At 36.4% G+C, this 18,933-nt stretch overlaps 1 protein-coding gene across 1 annotated transcript in view; it reads right to left on the bottom strand.

Moving 5' to 3' along the window:
* Positions 1 to 13,227, bottom strand: part of LOC106080249 (uncharacterized) — a 133,346-nt gene extending 120,119 nt beyond the window's left edge. The window contains exons 1-3 of the mRNA XM_056023480.1: positions 12,860 to 13,227; positions 7,599 to 7,668; positions 104 to 223 (exon numbers count right to left, since the gene is read on the bottom strand). Of these exons, the coding sequence (XP_055879455.1) occupies positions 104 to 223; positions 7,599 to 7,668; positions 12,860 to 12,909 (240 nt within the window). The 5' untranslated portion in view covers positions 12,910 to 13,227. The remainder of the gene's footprint in view (positions 1 to 103; positions 224 to 7,598; positions 7,669 to 12,859) is intronic.
* Positions 13,228 to 18,933: the final 5,706 nt, after the last annotated feature.

Below are 18,933 nucleotides of genomic sequence, written 5' to 3'. Positions count from 1 at the left end.
AAGTATTTACTTTTGATGATGCTCTTTCCAAATTCATAAGCATACATTTTTTTTCTTTATTTTAAGAAATCTGAGATATGCTGCGTCCAAGGCATACACTGACCTGTTCCTGACAAGGTACAGCAGACGTCTTGGAGACTTCCGAGGCGCCATCATAGCAGAAGTCAAAAGTGAACTGCTTGATTCTCTCCCTGTGATCTCCGAATTCCGGCTGACCTTCGACCTGAAAAATGTAATAAAATGGCGTGAATATTCAATGATTGTAAGAGATCATTATAGACTTTGTGAAGACAGACATTTAAAGACCGCATCACAAACGAAGACTGGGTTACTACAGGGATTGGACCCCACTATAACCTGCTAACTATTGTAAAAAAAAAATGCAAACTAAAACTCTATGACCATATCACAAGGTCTTCGTGGCTCGCAAAGACCTTCCTTCAGGGAACAGTACCAGGAAAAAGAAAAAGAGAAAGCGTTAGGAAGACAACATAAAAGAAGGAATAGGCCTGCCAATTAAATAGGTTCTATCCAAGGCAAAAGACAGAGAGGAATGGAGAAAGGTGGTCAACAAATCTTGTGTGGTGCCCAAACGGTCCAACAGACTATGGGATAGGTGAAAGTGTTGAAGATGAAAACAGAAAATGGAAAGATTTTAAATAAAATACAGCATGGCTACTAAATCAAAGACTCATTTGACAAACCCATTCTCACAAGTTGGCAGTGACCATTATACACTATTGGTCAGTACAGTGTCAGGGACATTGATACTTGGAAACTTATCAAACGATTTGTCTTCAGATAATTACCATCAACAACATGATCAATAATCTTTAACAAGATTTCCTCCTTTTTGAGGCATATGGGTTTCATCTATAGGAATCATTCCCATGACCCTCACTTACTTATATCCGGCCCTGAATTATTGATAAAACTTTTGAATGTTGACTGTGGATATTTTAATCTGGAAGCCCAAAACATTCTGTGTAGAGTAGTCTCTATTTTATTAGGACGACAGGTAGCAGACGTTTTCTTAACCTTGACCCCCCACAACTCAGCACTCACATACACACCGCACACATGCAATGCTAGAAGGTAGTGAACAGAAATGGATATAAGCCACCAGGTGAGTCTCGTGGAGCCTTTAAAGCCAAAGACTTTTAACGGATTATGGGGTTTTGCACTACTTAAAGCTTGTATTTCCAGACAGCTATTCCAAACCTTTAAAGGCGTTTCATTTTCTTAATACAGAACTTTTTATATAAACTCGAACAAACTTCTTTTGAAAACAAAAATGAAGTTTCACATTTATTGACGATATGTACAACTTTCAGGCCTACAAATTTATTATTTCTCATAATTATCTTAATCACCCTAAATGAATACTTCCCAAACCAACTCAAATGCATAGATCCTACCAATAATGATTTATAATATACTGTAGAAGCATTTAGTAGTATCCACGCTAACAGCTCACCAACAGACTTCATAGCAACTCACACACACACATATAAATGCCCTCTCAAACTGCATCAACAATTCAATAACACAAAGGATGAAAAAAAAAACTTATCTAGAGGGAAGAACTCCGCACTAACAACTATATCCCTCAAGAATGTAAAAGTTATCCCTTTTTCGATATCAAACAAAATAATTAATTACCAATAATTAATTGACTAAATTGGTCTTTTTTTTTTTTCTATTGATTCATGTTTTGATAGGTGCAATAGATAATTGTGTTACGTTTCCAGCTGCTCTGAGAATGGGTGTGGGAGAAATAACCTTTCACTACACAGACGGACAGACAGACAGAAAGAAAGACAGAATTGATATAAGCTTTGTAATAACTTCGAGTTTTAAGTCTGAGTTCAGTATCAACATCACTTCAACTCTAAAGCCGCATTCCGTCATTCAAAAGGGCATCTATCAAAGTCTGGGATCGCGTAATGAAAAAGCGTGTACATGTCAATGCCTTTGATTTTCTTGACTACTACCTGAGACGTGCCTCCGCTCATACACCTGATTTATCTACCATCGATTAAGTATTCTCAGTTTCACCTAGCCATTGGTTGTGAGCAGCCACCTAGCGTTTAGTTCATACGATTCTTTATTTCTCTAATGGCGCGATTGTGTCCCCTTTCGCATTTATTTCATCCCCAATAAGAATCATCACAGAATCCTATTCCATTCAGAGAAATAGTGCATGTCTATATTTGGAATTTATTACGGAGCATTAAAGTTGTTGACGCTAAAAGACATGAATCGAGTTTTAAGCTAAAATATATAAAAATATATTAATATCAAAGCTCAGGAGAATCTACATGCACGCCTTAAAAGAATATGGGGAAACGGTGCATTTATAAGCCGAGTCAGAATTAAGAAAAGGACTAAATAGTGAATAAATCCTTTTTGATAAGCTGATAGGTGGTCAGGTAACAGGCGTGCCACTTATAAACAATTGAGCATTTGTGTTTATTGATTCATGTTTTGTTAGGTACAATAAATAATTGTTTAAAGTATCAACTTGATCGGAGAATACGTGAGTGAGAAATAGCGTTAACAATTGTTTAAGGAGACTAAACCCTACAAATTTAGCCATATCTGTGAATACTGAAGTATTAATTGCTGGTATTAAACAAAATAATAAATTACCACTAATTAATTGTCTAACTGGTTAATTTTTTTGTATTGATTCATGTCTTGTCTATGCCAGAAAATAATGTTTGCGAAGTCTTAGCTTGATCCGACAAAGGGTGTGGGGAGATATAACGTGTACACACTTTTTACCAAACAGACAGACAGAGTTGGTAAAAGCTATATAAAAACGTAAAACGGAATAAGCGTATTCCTGGCAATGTCCTAGTCCTATATGATTCTTAATAAAAAAAAAACTGCTACCTCTAATTGTTTAAGTGTCCTACAGGACATGAAGGCGGGCAGGACCCGGACAAGATTTTAACAACGTGCCGGGAATATTTTTTTTTAACTTCGGGAATTCTAGATGCTAATAATAGCACTTAAATTACATTTTAGGGTATTTTTTTGCAAAGCCATATCGATTCGTGGAAACACAGCCGAACTATCTCATTCCAGGAGTTAGCATCAATCTTATTTCAATAGCCATCTCACCTTTGATGTAGGCCATGGTGGGTGGGTGTACTCACACTGGCGGGTCACACTAACACGATCATTGTTCCAGGCTGAATACACTGACGACGACAATGGAGTCCCCAGCCAAACAGTAGGGGACTTTTGCGGGTCCCTTTGTTAGGTCTTGTTGTCGGGAGGGTGCTGCGGTAGAGTATCGGTGTCGCTTTGTTAGTCGCTTATTGCTTGAGTTTCATTGTTGTGTGCTCGGTGAATGGAGAGGAACCGTCCAGTGATTAGTTCGTGCGTTTCGCTTGATTGCTTTCTTTGTGGTCGAAGTGTTGGGTCTTGTTGTTGCTTTTGTTTTTCAAGCATGTCCGTGGAAAACTAATTAGGCTTCAGACTGTGACCTTTGTGATAAAAGTCAAGGGCCAGAGAGGTGATTTATAGTTCGTGGCATATCGGTACTATTGAAACCTCGTCCTGGCCAATGGATATCATTGTTGCTAGTTAGGGCCTACATATAATATCAAAACATGTTTAAACAAGCAAATAAAAAAATATATAAAATTAAAAAGTTATATATTTATATATATATGGAGGATAAATGCACAATTATTTCTTTATTTCACAATACCGTTATATTTATCTCTTTTTGTATAAACGACAATTAATTACGACTAAATGATTAACTAAATTGTTGTTGTTTTTGTATTCGTGTGGTGTAGTGTTTTAAGCTGTAATAAGCTAATATAATATATTATTATTATTATTATTTCTAATTGTTTTGAATGCGGTGTATTTTGTTTTATACACTATATTATTTACGTTAGATGAATACTTAAAGAAAAATAATAAGCCTTATTTGCTGAAGATTGTCTTTCCTGGTTGTTTATTTTCAATTTATCTCGTTTGATTTTATTACATGTTTCGGGTCCTTCAGAATTAAAGATCAGGGCCGGTCCTAGCGATTGCGGGGCCCTATGCGAAACTAATTGCGCGGGGCCTAGTCTGGGTGGAAATAAGGATAATAAGTGAAAATTAAGATTTTGTATTAGAAAATAAATTCAGCTTTGCATTTTATTCATTCTTTTCTAAGTACAAAATTGCGATCAAGTTAATTTTACATTACAAATCTTGCAACCTATGGCATATTTATCGTTTTTATATGCCAGTGACTATAAAAGTAAATACCGTATTGGAATTTCCGGTTATGACGAAAATTCGTCCGATTTTTAGCGGCCCCCGAAAGGGGAAAAGACGCTATTAGTTTTGTGCGAAATGTCTGTCCGTCTGTCCGTCCGTCCCGTTTAGATCTCGTAAACTAGAAGAGATATTGAAAATCCGACTTCACAATATTTTAGACCATTCAAAGTTCTGATGCAACGGCTACTTTTTTTTTTCCTGAAAGCGAAAATTCTAATTTTTAAAAATCAATTATGCAAGCAGTTTTTTATAAGAAAAAGCTAATTAGTATGCATTATATGTTACACCTAATTTAAGACGAATAGTAATCTTATAAACATCATTTTCGTGAACATTTTTCTATATAGCGGAATTTTTTTTTTTTTTTTTTTTTTTTTGAGAATTCGAAAATGAGATTGAGCCTTTTCAAAGAAATTAACTTATTTAGTTCGAACCGAGGGTCCCGGGTTCGAATCCTGGTGAAGACTGGGATTTTCAACTTCTGAGTCTACCCAGCTCTAATGGGTACCTGACATTAGTTGGGGAAAAGCAAAGGCGGTTGGTCGTTGTGCTGGCTACATGACACCCTCGTTAACCGTAGGCCACAACGACAGATGAACTTTACATCATCTGCCCTATAGACCACAAACTAGTTAGGCCAGGTTCACATCTAACTTTACATTCACTTTCACGTATCCTTTGATCTGCGGGACGGTTGGGGCACTACACAAGATCTGTTAACCTTCTTTCTCCATTCTTATCTCTCATTTGTCTTTGATATAATTTCATTCGGATGTTCTTTCTGAAAATATTGAAGCCTACCTGGGTGGACTACTGGTCGTGCGGTTTGCGCGCTGGACTGTCGTTTGGATTTATCGACGATCGAAGGTTCAAACCCTGCCTGCTCCCATCCCCCGTCGTCCTGCGGGAGGTTTGGACTAGGAAGTAAACTATCTTCAACTCTGAAGGATTATCCGAAATATGTAAAACATTTTACTTCGGGGGCCGATTTTGAGTTTGTGTTTCCACACAAACTGTCTTTTGTAACCTTGTTTCTTATATATTGCATGAAAGCTGACAATGTCTTTTTTTTTTTAATCGCGAGTAGGAATGGCGTTTTCCATAATGAATGACATTGTCTATTTTTTATGAGTTTTCAGGAAATTTTAATAAGTGCAGGTTATTTCCAGGAATTTTTCCTATATATTTTGCAATTAATAATTACACATAAAATTAGCGCGGGGCCCACTGCGACCGCATAGGTTGCGGTGGCCTAAGACCGGCCCTGTTAAAGATGATTACATTCCTAGCACCACAGCCCAGTGCGCATACCACACGACCATGCAGCCATCCTTTGTTTCACCTAATCTTATAATTGGACACTTATGACTACATGCTACAGACAACAAAAACATAAACCCTCAAAGAATTCATTGTTTCGCTCATTAAACACATACACACACACAAGGTCGGCTTTAAGGGGAGGCAGGTGGGGCTACAGCTCTGGAACCTCCACAAGAAAGAGGTCCAACACAATAGAGAAAAAACTCCATATTTCTACGGGTCAGCAATGTTACCCCATTTAAACTTTTTTTTTTTTATTTTTACCGACAATACTTTAAATCCTACAGTTGCCCACCTTGTCGTGGTTAAATCATGTCCTCTTATGATGTGCTTGTAATATGGTCCGAAATTAATACATTGCGCAAACCCTAAAAATTGACATTTTTTGTTACTAAAATATGCATATTAAATAATTTTATGTTTTTAACGAACGAAAATTTAATTTACGGTACTTTCTTTTTTTTTATCTGGCAAGCTTTTAGATATTAGTATTTTTATTAATAAAAGGATTTTTATTACAGCTTTCGACAATGTATAGGGGCCTCCGCAAAAATTCAGCTACAGGGCCTCCACTACATACACATGCCCACACACGCAGCCTTTGCTCTAGTCAGTGGAGCGTGTGCTTCAGTTCACAACGCACCTACTCCCAAGATAAACCCAACACACGGACACACACGACTTATTGCTAGCGAATCGATTTCTGTCAAGTGAGCTTATCTTATTGGGAACATTGTGCCGAAGAATTAAACGCATACATATTATAAATGTACCTTTATAGGTAGAAATATGACAGGTAGTGAGGACAGGGAACGACTTATATGCATTTCATTAAATGCCATTCAGGTTTGCTGCATGGCTTAGAAACTATGCCTTGAATCGTATGGTATACCGTTACAATTTGTCCATAGATGTATTTTAAAGGGTTAGGATAGATATTCAAGTGTTACCCTGGTCTGACTACATTAAAGGAAGGTCTAACACACAGACCTACATCTATAGTGTATATAGTTCAGTGGTCTAGCTATGAAATGTGTTACCGTTGGAATACCAGTTGAACGCACTTGCTAAGCGGTGTGATTGTAGACCGGAATGTGTTGTAAATGGAAATGACATGAGAGGAGTAGGAGTCGACTGTTTTGACATCAATAATAATAATAATGTAAAAATAACAATAATTATTACTGTTAAAGGGAACAGTACCAGGACAAAAAAAAAGAAGAGGCGGACAGAGATAGCGATGGGAAGATAACATAAAAGAATGGACAGGCCTGCTATTGAAAGAGATTCTATCCGAGGCAAAAGGCAGAGAGGAATGGAGAAAGATGGTTGAAAGATCATGTGTGGTGCCCAAAGGCTCAACAGATTCAGGTATAATAAGGCTTTTCTGTCTGTAGGTCGTTGTATTGCCCACTAAATAACTTAGCCAACCGTTTGCCACATAAACAGAGTTATACTTGTACTTGCCAGACTGGCCTTCATAGTTCCGAAACCTACCAATCATGAGCCATTTCAACACGCGCGTTAAGCGCGCGCCACACACAGTAAGAGAGACAGATGTGATCACTTTAACGAGGACACGCTCACTGCTCATCTGCTACACACTCGCACACACTCACGCACAGAGACAGAAGTGTATGCTGTACAGTGATTAACACACTACAGCAGAGATAGACAGATGTGTACGCTATAAACTGACACACAAGAGTTCAACAGACTTGTACAAAGTGCACACAACAGAGCACATAAACAGACGTGTAAAAAATACACACAACAGTTCACATAAATAGACGTGTACTATGTACACACAACAGTTCACATAAACAGACGTGTACTATGTACGCACAACAGTTCACATAAACAGACGTGTAGTTTGTACACACAACAGTTCACATAAACAGACGTGTACTATGTACGCACAACAGTTCACATAAGCAGACATGTAGTTTGTACACACAACAGTAATCAAACTTCGCTCTTACATGGACGTTGGTGATGCAGACGGTATTGCCTGAAGAGGTCACGATGTTCCTGGCGCCGGCATCTCTTTCTCTGGGGATTATAAAATATAAACATTAAATGAATATGAGAGACATGGCAGCGTACCCATGAGTCCAAGCAGCGTAAAAAAAAAAAGGTTTCGTTCTATGAGTTCTATAATACTTAGCGATTTTTGTCAAAATAATAAGCTCTATGAAAGATTTCATATTCTAATCAAGCCTTCCAATTAGCCAGGTACTAACTAAAAGTAGAACTTAAGTACACTTTCTTGGTTTAAATTTATATATTGTTAACACGAAACTATTGTCTATGTCTACTCTTAACAGTTCTACTAAGAAGACTGAAGATGAATGGACCTCATTCACCAATCGTCAACAAACAACATTTAGCCACGTGATTCTCTATCTCTTCTATACAAATTACGCAATCCATAAAGGCTGTCACGTGATACGTTTTTTATTTCATTATTTTATCAATAGTATCACGTGGCTAAATGTTGTTTGTTTACGATTGGTGAATGAGGTCCACTGCTGACATCGAAACTAAGATTGGGGCAAGTGTCATTAAGCGAAACTAAAGAATGTCTACGCTACAAGATCTAATTTCCATGTTTTATCGCGTAAGATTCCCTTATACGGAGGTTGTGTGCTAGCCCCTAGTCTATAGACCTACATGAAGATATTTCTATGTAGGGATATAAGAAAAATGTAATTGTTCTATTCCCGTAGCATAGAACGTAAAAGTCTTCATGTCAGTGTCACAGTTTGAGAAATAAATTCTTACTGCAATTGTTTTTGTTTTCCTAACCCTACATATCTTCTACAATATGTCACGCTTTTAGCTATTAGTTTATTATTAATAAGTGGATTTTTATTGAAGCTTTTGAAAAAAGGTTTGGGGATTCCACAAAATTTCTGCCGCTGGGCCTCCCCATACTTAAATCGGCCCTGGAAATGTAGAAGATAAGATAAGATAAGTCACGGTGTTCCCCAGCAGATGTTGATTTAAACAAGATATCTCGTTCTCATTCATTGTACAAGGCACTCTCTTGTTTTAATAGTTTGTATTTTGCATTCCAAGAAAGAAAAAAACTCAAAGATCTGTTTCAAAGAAACCTACTTTCTTTTTGAGCAGACCAGAGTCAATAATAGTCTCTTTATCCACATTCCCTTACCGTTCGTTTAATTAATATTTCTAGGAAAAAAGGTATGAACTGAATGGAACTCCAAATCAATAGTTGAAGAGATCTGAGAGATACGTCCAATATCCAACAACCAATCTAGATGCAGGAGACGCCAGAGATACGTCATACATTAAATATAGAAGAATCATTTTATAGAATACAAATAGAAATGGAAAATCGTTGAGCGTGTATTCACAAGAGTGGAAACTATGTTAGAGATATATATAAAGAACATTTAATAGCCTGGCCAACAATCCGAAGTAAGAGCAAAGCGGAGACATAGCAATATATTTTTTTTTCTTTGCCCCAGGTCGAATTGGGGCAAATATACCATTGATATGTGTAAAAAAAAAATAAATTATTTTTTATTTAATAATTTAATTTAATAAATTTAGTTCAATTATTTTGAATTAATCATGTACTTTATTTTGAGTAGATTTACTGAAACAAGAATAAATCCGTGCGATACGAAATATTTCTCTACTGTTTTAGTTCAGCACAACCTTCATGGTTATGTTATTCTCGGTGAGCTTTGGGAATATCCGGAGAAATAATACGTTTTTTAGTCTAAAAAAAAGTTTGTAGTTTAACATGTTTAGAGAACGATCTGGTTCTCTACGCAAGGGTTAATTCCTCTCAGCTTAATGCATTTTTGTATAGAACAAAATTAATTAACTACGTCTGATAAACTTATTAGTTAATCTAGTCAAATTTATTTTTCATGTGCTGTCGTCGACAATGAATAATTATGCAAATTTTCAGCTTAACCGAAAATGGGAAGTGGGAGAAACAACGTGTTAAAGATTCCACCCAGACAGACAGACGGAGTGGGTTATAGTAAGCTTCATAAAGAGTTGAAATTATTTGCTTAACAGTTTGTTGAAACGCGAGTTAGGTTTAACTATACTATTGAGCTACCGAAGCAAGATGTATCTTTAACTCTTTTACATATCCCAGTTTTAGAATGATTCTTTATTTAAATTAGTATAACCCTTTTTTGTACGTCTCATTGTTAAATAATAGGATTTAAAAGCGCTCTGTTTTTGTTCATTAACTTTTACAATGTTTTGAAAAAATATATATATATAAAATTATACTTCTTGGAACCTTTGGGCTTCCATAGGAAATAAGGACAGATCCTTCCGAAAGAATCCCAAAAACTTCGCTCGTCTACAACACAGGACAATGGACAACCCAGTGATCGTCAAGTTTGGACAGTTTATGAGCAATTTTTACGTGAACTGTTGTGTAAACCGTAAACTTATGTTAGTGTCTTATGTGTTGTTGGCAAGGTAATCTCTTCAGTACAGAAAAAAAAAAAAAAGATAAAATTAATCATAATATATTTTTAAAAAAGGAAGGAGCGACTTGAACACACGGCTTTCGCCTCCTCAAACTGACATTCTAACCACCCTGCAAGTGAGGTGCTTCTGATTGTAGAAGATTGCACAGTTTATGTATTGTTTGTTTCGAACTTAATTTATAGCTGCGACCTATAAAGGGGACTTATTCAGATTATACCACCACTTCAGTCAATTAAAATTTCTTTTCCTTGTTCAAGATACCAAACAAATTAGTTAATTAACTGATTGGTTAATCGTTTTTGTTGATTCGTGTGCAATATTTCAGCTTGATTGGTGATTGGCTGTCGAGAGAAATAACGTGTATAAACGTTTCACCAGCCAGACAGAGTGAGTTGATAGAAGCTTTGTACAAAATGTATTTGTTCTTTTCATTTAAAAAAAAATGGGGAGGGAAGATCGCAACAAAACAAAATTGCATGTATACGCCTCTGCTCGTGTTCGTGTTGACACAAAGTGCTGTGACATGCTTATTACCCTCCCTCGCCTGACACTCGGAAACAGCTCATTAAGATAATGTCTCATTGCGTGTCCCGCCAATGATTGCCCATGCCCTGGGGGGCGCACCAGTGACTACAGTTTGTGTAGATCAGCTGTGCCGAGTGCGTAGCAGAGTATGTATGCATATATATGTGTGTGCGATAGTGGCGGATAGTCTGCCCCTATCGTGAACAAGGAAAGAACATGTCGCCTAACAGATCCATAGATCAAAGCTCAAGCGATATTGATTCGGTTCTAGAAATCCCTTTCATCGCTGGAAATACTAAAGCTGTTCACTTTACCAGTTAGTCCTGTCAGGTTTAAAGAGCGAGGCACGGTTAGTACTTAGGTTAGCTTACTACCCCTCCCTCCCCCCAAACACACGGGTCCTTTTTTGTCTTATCCTAATGCCTCTGTATACTTCAACCGATTCAATTCAGCGTTAGGTCCTAAACAATTTTATAGGTCCACCTATAGGCAAGAATTTCATTTCAACAGCTCGAATTCATTTATCCCCCCCCCTTTCCTGTATAGATATTTCTCCCTTTTCAACCACAAAGTCAATATCCTAATAAATTTGTAATGTCATCGACCAGCGATATGTATATTTCATGCGATGGACAGAAGTTTCTCTGTTTAGCAGAAATGTTGGGCAGCTCGTTATCTTTAGTTATTTACCTCGTATGTGTTCATATTTATTGGGCAATAAGGAATAGTTTGAGAGAAGCTAATAAATAATGATCGTTTCTTGGAGTGTTTTATTTTAGAATGAAATATAAGGATACTTCTGTTTCATCTGATAGGACAGCGATTGCACCCTTGAAAAAGACGGGTATTATTACCTAGTATAAAACTCTAACTACACATTCTTGTTACTAGAAGAAGTTGGAACTCGTTGGCACGTTGGAAGCACTAGTCCTTCGATGATACCATTGTCGCTCAAAAATCATCCAACAGAAGTCTTAGATTTATATGCAATCAGCAGTTTTCATTGATTGTAATAATGAGAAATTGCGTATTGATAATGTTTGTTTGGCTTACGTTACGGGAAGGTAATGAGGTAGAACAATATCATGCAGCTTCAGTCTGACTATATTGTATGAAAAATGGAATGACGCCCTAAGTGTATCAATGTGTAAATCTAGTCGTGCATGTTAATTAGACTCATAAGCTCCGCTAAATCATTGGTTTTCCTGGCTGATTTGTACACATTTGTCCTAGCATATAGAACGAGGAATGTGCCCTTATCCTTGTGTCTTTCTGAGTATTTTTATTAGATTTTGTTTTTGTATTTTCAGGTAGTGTTCAGAGTTTTGTGTATAATTGCTCGTGTGTTATTGCTACTTTACTTTCCCTGAGGTGTCTCTAAATTTAGTGATTTTGCTATATGGTGTAACTCTAATACAAAATATCCCATTTGTAGTAAGTCTGACGGCTCTATTTTGCATTTCGTTGTGTATAAATTCAGAAAACACAAAGAGGCCGCAATCTGAAGGCATATTATATATAAACCACCTCTATCAACGTATAGGCCTATAGTTGGTGTGTAGGGCACATAACACAATTTTTTTGTTTAAGATCTACTGTGTTGTCACCACTGTAATGTTAAATGAAAACGAATTTCAAATAGAAATGTTTGATAAATTCTTGATGTCGCTTAAAATTAACTGGACAGACATGCTAATCAGTGAACAGAATATTAAAGAGGAAAACAATATAGCAGTATTAATAATATCAACACATGTGGAGTCCCATTTCTTTTCATTCTTTTATTTATAATTTAGATACATTTCTTTAGCTTTTAATCTAGATCCAATCTTCCAGATAGCCCAAGACTTGATCACCTTAGACTTAGTTATCTTTCTTTACCGAGTAGTCGAATATTTCTAAGCTACTAAAACACCGCGAGAGGCAAAGAGAAGAATGCCCGTCTCTTAAGACAAAGGAAATCAAACTGGTATTTAGCACACAGCCTAGATATAAATACAGCTGCTATTTTTAGAACAGATGCATGTCGCGTATGCGGTACGAACACAGACCGTGAGCGCCAAACTTTAACAGCGTACTCACTTTTGGCATAAGGTCAAGGATGAGTTTTCAAAACGAAACTTACTCTCTAAGCGAAATAGTTGATTAAAGTGTAATTCTATTTTCATTTGGTTTGCTATGAATCGATATTATTTGCTGGGCCGAAGCTTTATCAGATAACAGAACTTACTTTTGACTTAGAGGGCGAATTCTAACAGCAACTCGTATGTTTGACGCCATAATTCAAACTCAATTATACGTAATCCGTAAAATGGTTTTTAAATCTAGTATTATCCATTGTCATTGTACAACTCCTTCCAAATATCCATGGTGATGTGGAATGCAGAAATGCAACAATAAACAACACAATCACAATAATTAAATCCAAGAACTTTTTTTTGTTAGAACTTTTTTTTTCATACACTTGATAAATCTTTTTTTTCTGTCTAATAAGCTAAACAAACGAACGACACGGTCAGCACACTCGAAACGAGGTACCGCCAATGTTCGTTTCGTGTGAGATCTGTCAGCTCTCTTGCGCTGAAGTCAAGGAACAACGCCGCGTCTAGTCTGTCGCGTGTTTCTATGCCTGTACTCCGTGTCGGTCATGCGCGAAGCTTGACGGGAAGGTCTATTATTGTTATTTGTTCCTTGATCTTTAGATCCACAAGTTGATCTACATGCTATGTAATCAAATCGAATCAATATTTGAACTGGACAAAAATACATATTGGTCTAACGGCGTACAATGTTGTTGTTTTTTTCCTCCGGGTCGTTATATTCTTCTTACACTAACTCACTAACCCCAAATTCGCAGAGATATAAGGAAGGTTGGGAGCAGGGGCGGACTGGCTATTCGGGCAAATGCTCGACGTCCGGCACCCAATTGGGCCGGTAGGGCCAGTGAAAGGGCTTATATGAAATTACTAAAAGATATAATATTCTTTTATAACTTGATTTACAGTCTACAGAGTTTGAGGGCAACTAATTTAAAACCTTTTCTGAAATAACTAAATAGCCTACATCCGTATGCAGTGCTTCTGATAGTCTACATCCCATCTACGGACCTACAAAATATATTCAACAACCGTTTTTAAATCTCATTCTCACAGTACTATGAAAGAACAAAACACAGCGTTATTAATTCCCGCAATCTAACGAAGAAACACTAATGTCAAGACAAGGAAGATGTAGACTTAAGCCGAAATACAAAGAGACTTGGTTCAAATATAAAACAATCTTGACAGTATTTTGTTTTCCACAAGGATATTAGATTACCTTTAAACAAATGAACGGGATGCTCTGGGAGTATATAGCATGAAGAATTGGATGGGTTCATTTAATTCCATATGCTCGAGAACATGGTTAGGAGTGAAGCCGATGCCGAGGAGAACATTCAGTTGATGTGATAGCTGCTATTATAGATACAGAATATTAAAGATGTAAAATTTATAGACAGGGGCGTATCTTGTAATTCTGCTCTGTCTTGTATGCAAATAGCTTGTGAACGTAGTCAATGCATATTAATGATGTGTCAAGAATACGCTGAGAAGCCTCTTGACAAAAGGCAAAAACTTTCTTGCTGATAGCTGTTGCTAAAGATGTGCTACGAGTCATTCATTTGGAAACAGTCAAATAGTTCGTTGTCGGTGGATCTTAACAAGCCTTGTATGTGAGTATCAAGTACATGGTTATGTTATCTTATATAACACAGACGTTACTTGAGAAAAGAAGATGATTACGTTATGTTTATGTTATTATGTCTATATAGGTCTATGTAGTAGCATGTTTGTATTCACAATATAAAAGATCGAATTTCTAGTGTCATTTAGTAATACCATATAATTTTTAAAAAATCATGAAGTACATTGTTCCTAAAGCTAACATGCAGACTACCTACTAGTAGAAATGCATTATGTTACGTATAAACCCAGTTTTCGTCACATTATTAAAATTAGCATATGAAGCATAATGATTTTGAGGATATGTATTATTCGATGCTCATCATATGGCATGTAATTTGGGGGCCGATTTTGGCATTTTGTAATAGTGTCTTTAAAGTCATGTCTGTACAATGTCTTAACAGAATTAAACAACTTAAAGATGTTTCAAATTAATAAAGAAATGTTTTATGAGTTCTACATTCTACACATTATACTACATTATACACATTTCCATTCCGAAAACACTTGTAGGTGTAAAACATTTATTTACTAACATATTTCTGTGCCTCAAAGTAGATAAGTCAATAACCAGTGCAACTATTTCTACGCTTTTGTCTGTTTCTTAATGGAAAGGACATCAAGTGAAGCCAATATGCTCTTTGTTATAGAAATTCTTATATCATTTTTGATCATTCGAAATTTCGAAAATAGCCGCTATGTTGAACACATTGATACAGACAAAGTGAGAAATGGCCTCTATGTTGAACACATTGATACAGACAAAGTGAGAAATGACATGCATGTTGTGAAAATGTTTGGAAAACTTGATGATACAATATAGTTGTCTAGGATAAAAAAAAATAAACAGCCAAATCACTTGTAGTTGTCTATAAAAAAATAAATGAGATAAATAAACAGTCAGGTCTAGTTTGAAAAACAGATTTTACATGTCTTTATTTAAAGACTTCTTACTGATTACATCTCTGAACACTATTCTATCGAACTATCAGATAAGACTTGAAACTAAGTTGAAACATGTTGACAGCGTTGAACTCTTTGCGACTTAACTACTTAAACATTTTGACAATATTTTGTGCCCATGAAATAGTTCAATCAATTGAGAAACAATGACATCAATTATTCAGTAAAATATGTTGATTTTGAAAGTCTTCTCTTGAATCTTGAATTTTCTTAGTAAATAGTGGAAGGCTAATAGAATTGTCTTTTCATTTTCTTCAGTCTTGTATTAGAGCAAAACAAAAACTGTATCAACAGCCCAAGATCCAGTTGCTTCAGCAGCCTCAATTTTATGCTTTAAAAGTCATTCTGATTTACTTTTTTCGAGATCTTCTTCTTTCTGTTTCATGTAGTTCTTGCTGCTCCGTTTCCAAAATTTTTGACACAACGTTATTAGCGCTTACAATTTTGTACTGGGCAATAAGCAGAACAACATGGGCGTAGCCAGTGTAGGGGGGGGGGTCCAACAACCCCCCCCCCCCAATGAAATCCCCCCCGCAAGGAAGGGGGTCAACCCGTTTAGTGACTCATTTTTTGCTTTGATTTTGTTTATTTTATGTGAGATTGTAGTACTAACCATCACTTGACCAGCGCAGCCAAGAGGAGTTTTGTTGTTTCAAACCCCTCTCCAGCGGGGTTTGCAGTTAAAAACCACCTCTTCAATATAAAAAAAGCAAATTACACACTCAAATGCCTATGAGCGTAGCCAAAGGGCGTTTGAAGCTAAAAAAAAAAAAAAAAAAAAACCTCATAAATATAAGAAAAAACTATTAACACATTAAAAATTCTATGAACGTTACCAATCCTAGTGTGGGGAGGGGGCGAGTTTAAACCCCCCTCCTCCAGAGGGCTTTGTCTTTAAGTTTAAAACACCTCCAGATGGTTTTGAGTTTAAATACCCCTACATAGAGTTTTGAGGTTGAAAACCTCTCTCTTCAATATTATTCTAAAGCAAACTACAGTCACCTAATTCTATGAGCGTAGCTAAGGGGGTTTTAATTTGTTTAAAAGATTTTTTAGTTTACAACCCCACAACAGATTTTGACGATAAAATAACTTACTTTTTCGATATAAAGTCTAAAGCAAACAACAATGACCAGTCCCCTAATTCCAAGAGTGTAGCCAAGAGAAGTTACAAATTTCCTCCAGTGACATGGCTCCATTAATAAAGTGCAGTGAATAGTCATCTGCCGAAATTGAAAAAGACTAAATGTGCCTCAACAAAGATGGCTAAGTCGAATTTTAGGAGTCAGTTATAGAGATTGGGAAAGGAAATCCTATTCTGAAATGGGAGTCGACCCCTTAGTAAGGTTATGACAGAGCGTCGCATGACAAAATGAATTACGCATAATAAGAGTTGCGATGACATGGAGGCCATTACGAGGAAAGCGCAAACAGGGACATCCTAGTAAAACTTGGCCCCACACTTTCATGGAGATCCTCAGAGCAGGTGTAAAAAGGCTTCAGACATTGCCAGTGACAGATTTGTGAGGAAGCAGCTTGCCGCCCAATTGCGACCAATGCGCCAAACGGCGCGGGAGGATCTAAGTAAGTAAGAATAGCGGATTTGGTTTTTTGAAATAAAACTTTTGAATAGCAGGATAATGCCCTGTAGATACCTCAGAATATGCCATGTGTTGCATCTTGTTGTTTTTCAATACCGGAAATAGTTTTTGGCGGCTCTCCCCCAGACCCTCTTGCTGACAAGAGCGGGAAGTCAACAATTTTTCCACTTACTCTAGGAAGAACCTATTCTGGGGTACAATAAGCGTCTTCCGAAAGAATGAAGGGTCAGAAAGTAATAAAGATTAATTATGTACACACACACACATGTGTATATATATATATATATATATATATTGGCGGGATGGGGATTTTCCAAAAAAAAAAATAAAAAAAATCCTGCCTACGCCCATGCAGAACAATATTATCGAATGTTTCTTATTTTCACTTCTAGTGCTGCAGCTCGTTATTTGCAGATCATGATTTATTGAATGCAGCATGAATGTCAGGGAATTGTTGTTGTTTTTTTAGGATACTTCAGCTTTTTAGCTTTTGACTTCAGTTGTCGAGCTGTTTACATCCTAGGAATCCTTGGGCCTTTGCCTCTTTTCTTTGCCTCTTTTTGGGGGCTATTGGCCTCTTTAGTGGGCTTTTTTAATTTTTTTTTATTAACAAAAAGATGCATATTTTATTAGTAAGCGTACAAATTAAGTATTTACATTTTAAAGTACAATGATTGCAAAACATAGCAATGCATATGGTTACATTTAGGTTGTCATAATATTTTACCGTTTTAAATTGCTTTGTATATGGCGTTATTTTTTTCCAATAGCATATAATGAATATTTTTGAAATTTAAGGTTCTGACAGTGTGTGTGGTGAGAATGTCAACAATAGGTACTTAAATAGAAATAATCAAAGAGTGAAAGTAGAAACTTTGATATTAAAACATTTTAAACATCGTAGTCACATTTTTTTCCACTTTGTGTACATTGCTTATGGTTGTTTCATTTGTGCTTTTCTACATTACCCCAGTTCTTTATATTAACTTCTATCAAACGTGCATACACATCTATGTGTGTATACACTTATGCGAATATAGGCATTTAAACATTTATATTGTTTCTTTTGTTGTCTCCCTTTTAATGACAATTTTTTTATTTCCTCCCTTGAGATTTGGAAAACTGCTTCCTCATCCTCAAGGTGGAAATCCTGTCTGCTAGAGCGGCGCCTTCGACATAGACCGGAGGTCACGGCTAGAGTCAGTATATCGGGAGTTTCTGTTCAGAGACAATTTATCTGTGGCTTTTTTTTTTTTTTTTTTTTTGTCACAGGGGCTATTGGATTCGTACTAAAAGATATGTTATATACACATATATATATATCTTATTTTCTTGAATATTTCGGGAATCGTATGATATTTTAAAAGGTGCAGGTTCCTATTATCACATCCACAAATTTTTATTTCATTTGTATTTAAAATACAGAAAAAAGAAACAAATTAAGCTTTGAAAAAAATGAATAATTAGCAGCTGTGTCGAAATTTTTATTCGTGACCATCAGGACTACATCCCTAAGGATCTAATTGTTGTTGTCCGCCCCTACCCTTTCCTTTTTTCTCTGTACAACACATACCACATATTTTCTTAAGCAAACTCTTTCCCCTCCCCCCATTCCTGTAATACTATTAATGGTTTTGTGAATATACAGGGGGAACAAACGAATGGAACGATCTGGCAACAATTGTCACCTCCAATGCACGGTCAAGGCTACACACCATTACAATAAGCCTGGCGGAAAGCAGTTTCTGAAATAAAAAGTAATCCAAGCCGCTGATACATTTGCTCTAGCTAAAAACACGGATCAATGTTTTAAAACCAATATCAAGTTTCGGTATAAGGATTTGGACATTTTGAGAGAAGCTTTTTTTAGATTCTGTTGTTCTTTGAAATCGTCTCTTCCAAAAGTGTTTTTTTTTCCCTTTGGTGTCATCCTAAGTTTTTAAGTGGGCCCCAACTGGTCATGAATCATGGGCCCAAGCGCAATGAGCCCCGTTGCGCTACGCCACAGGCTGTGGGTC

This window comes from Biomphalaria glabrata, chromosome 3, assembly GCF_947242115.1.
Source record: "Biomphalaria glabrata chromosome 3, xgBioGlab47.1, whole genome shotgun sequence".
Classification (NCBI taxonomy): domain Eukaryota; kingdom Metazoa; phylum Mollusca; class Gastropoda; family Planorbidae; genus Biomphalaria; species Biomphalaria glabrata.
The sequence above is the reverse complement of the archived record's forward strand: the minus strand, read 5'-3'. Positions and strand labels throughout refer to the sequence as shown.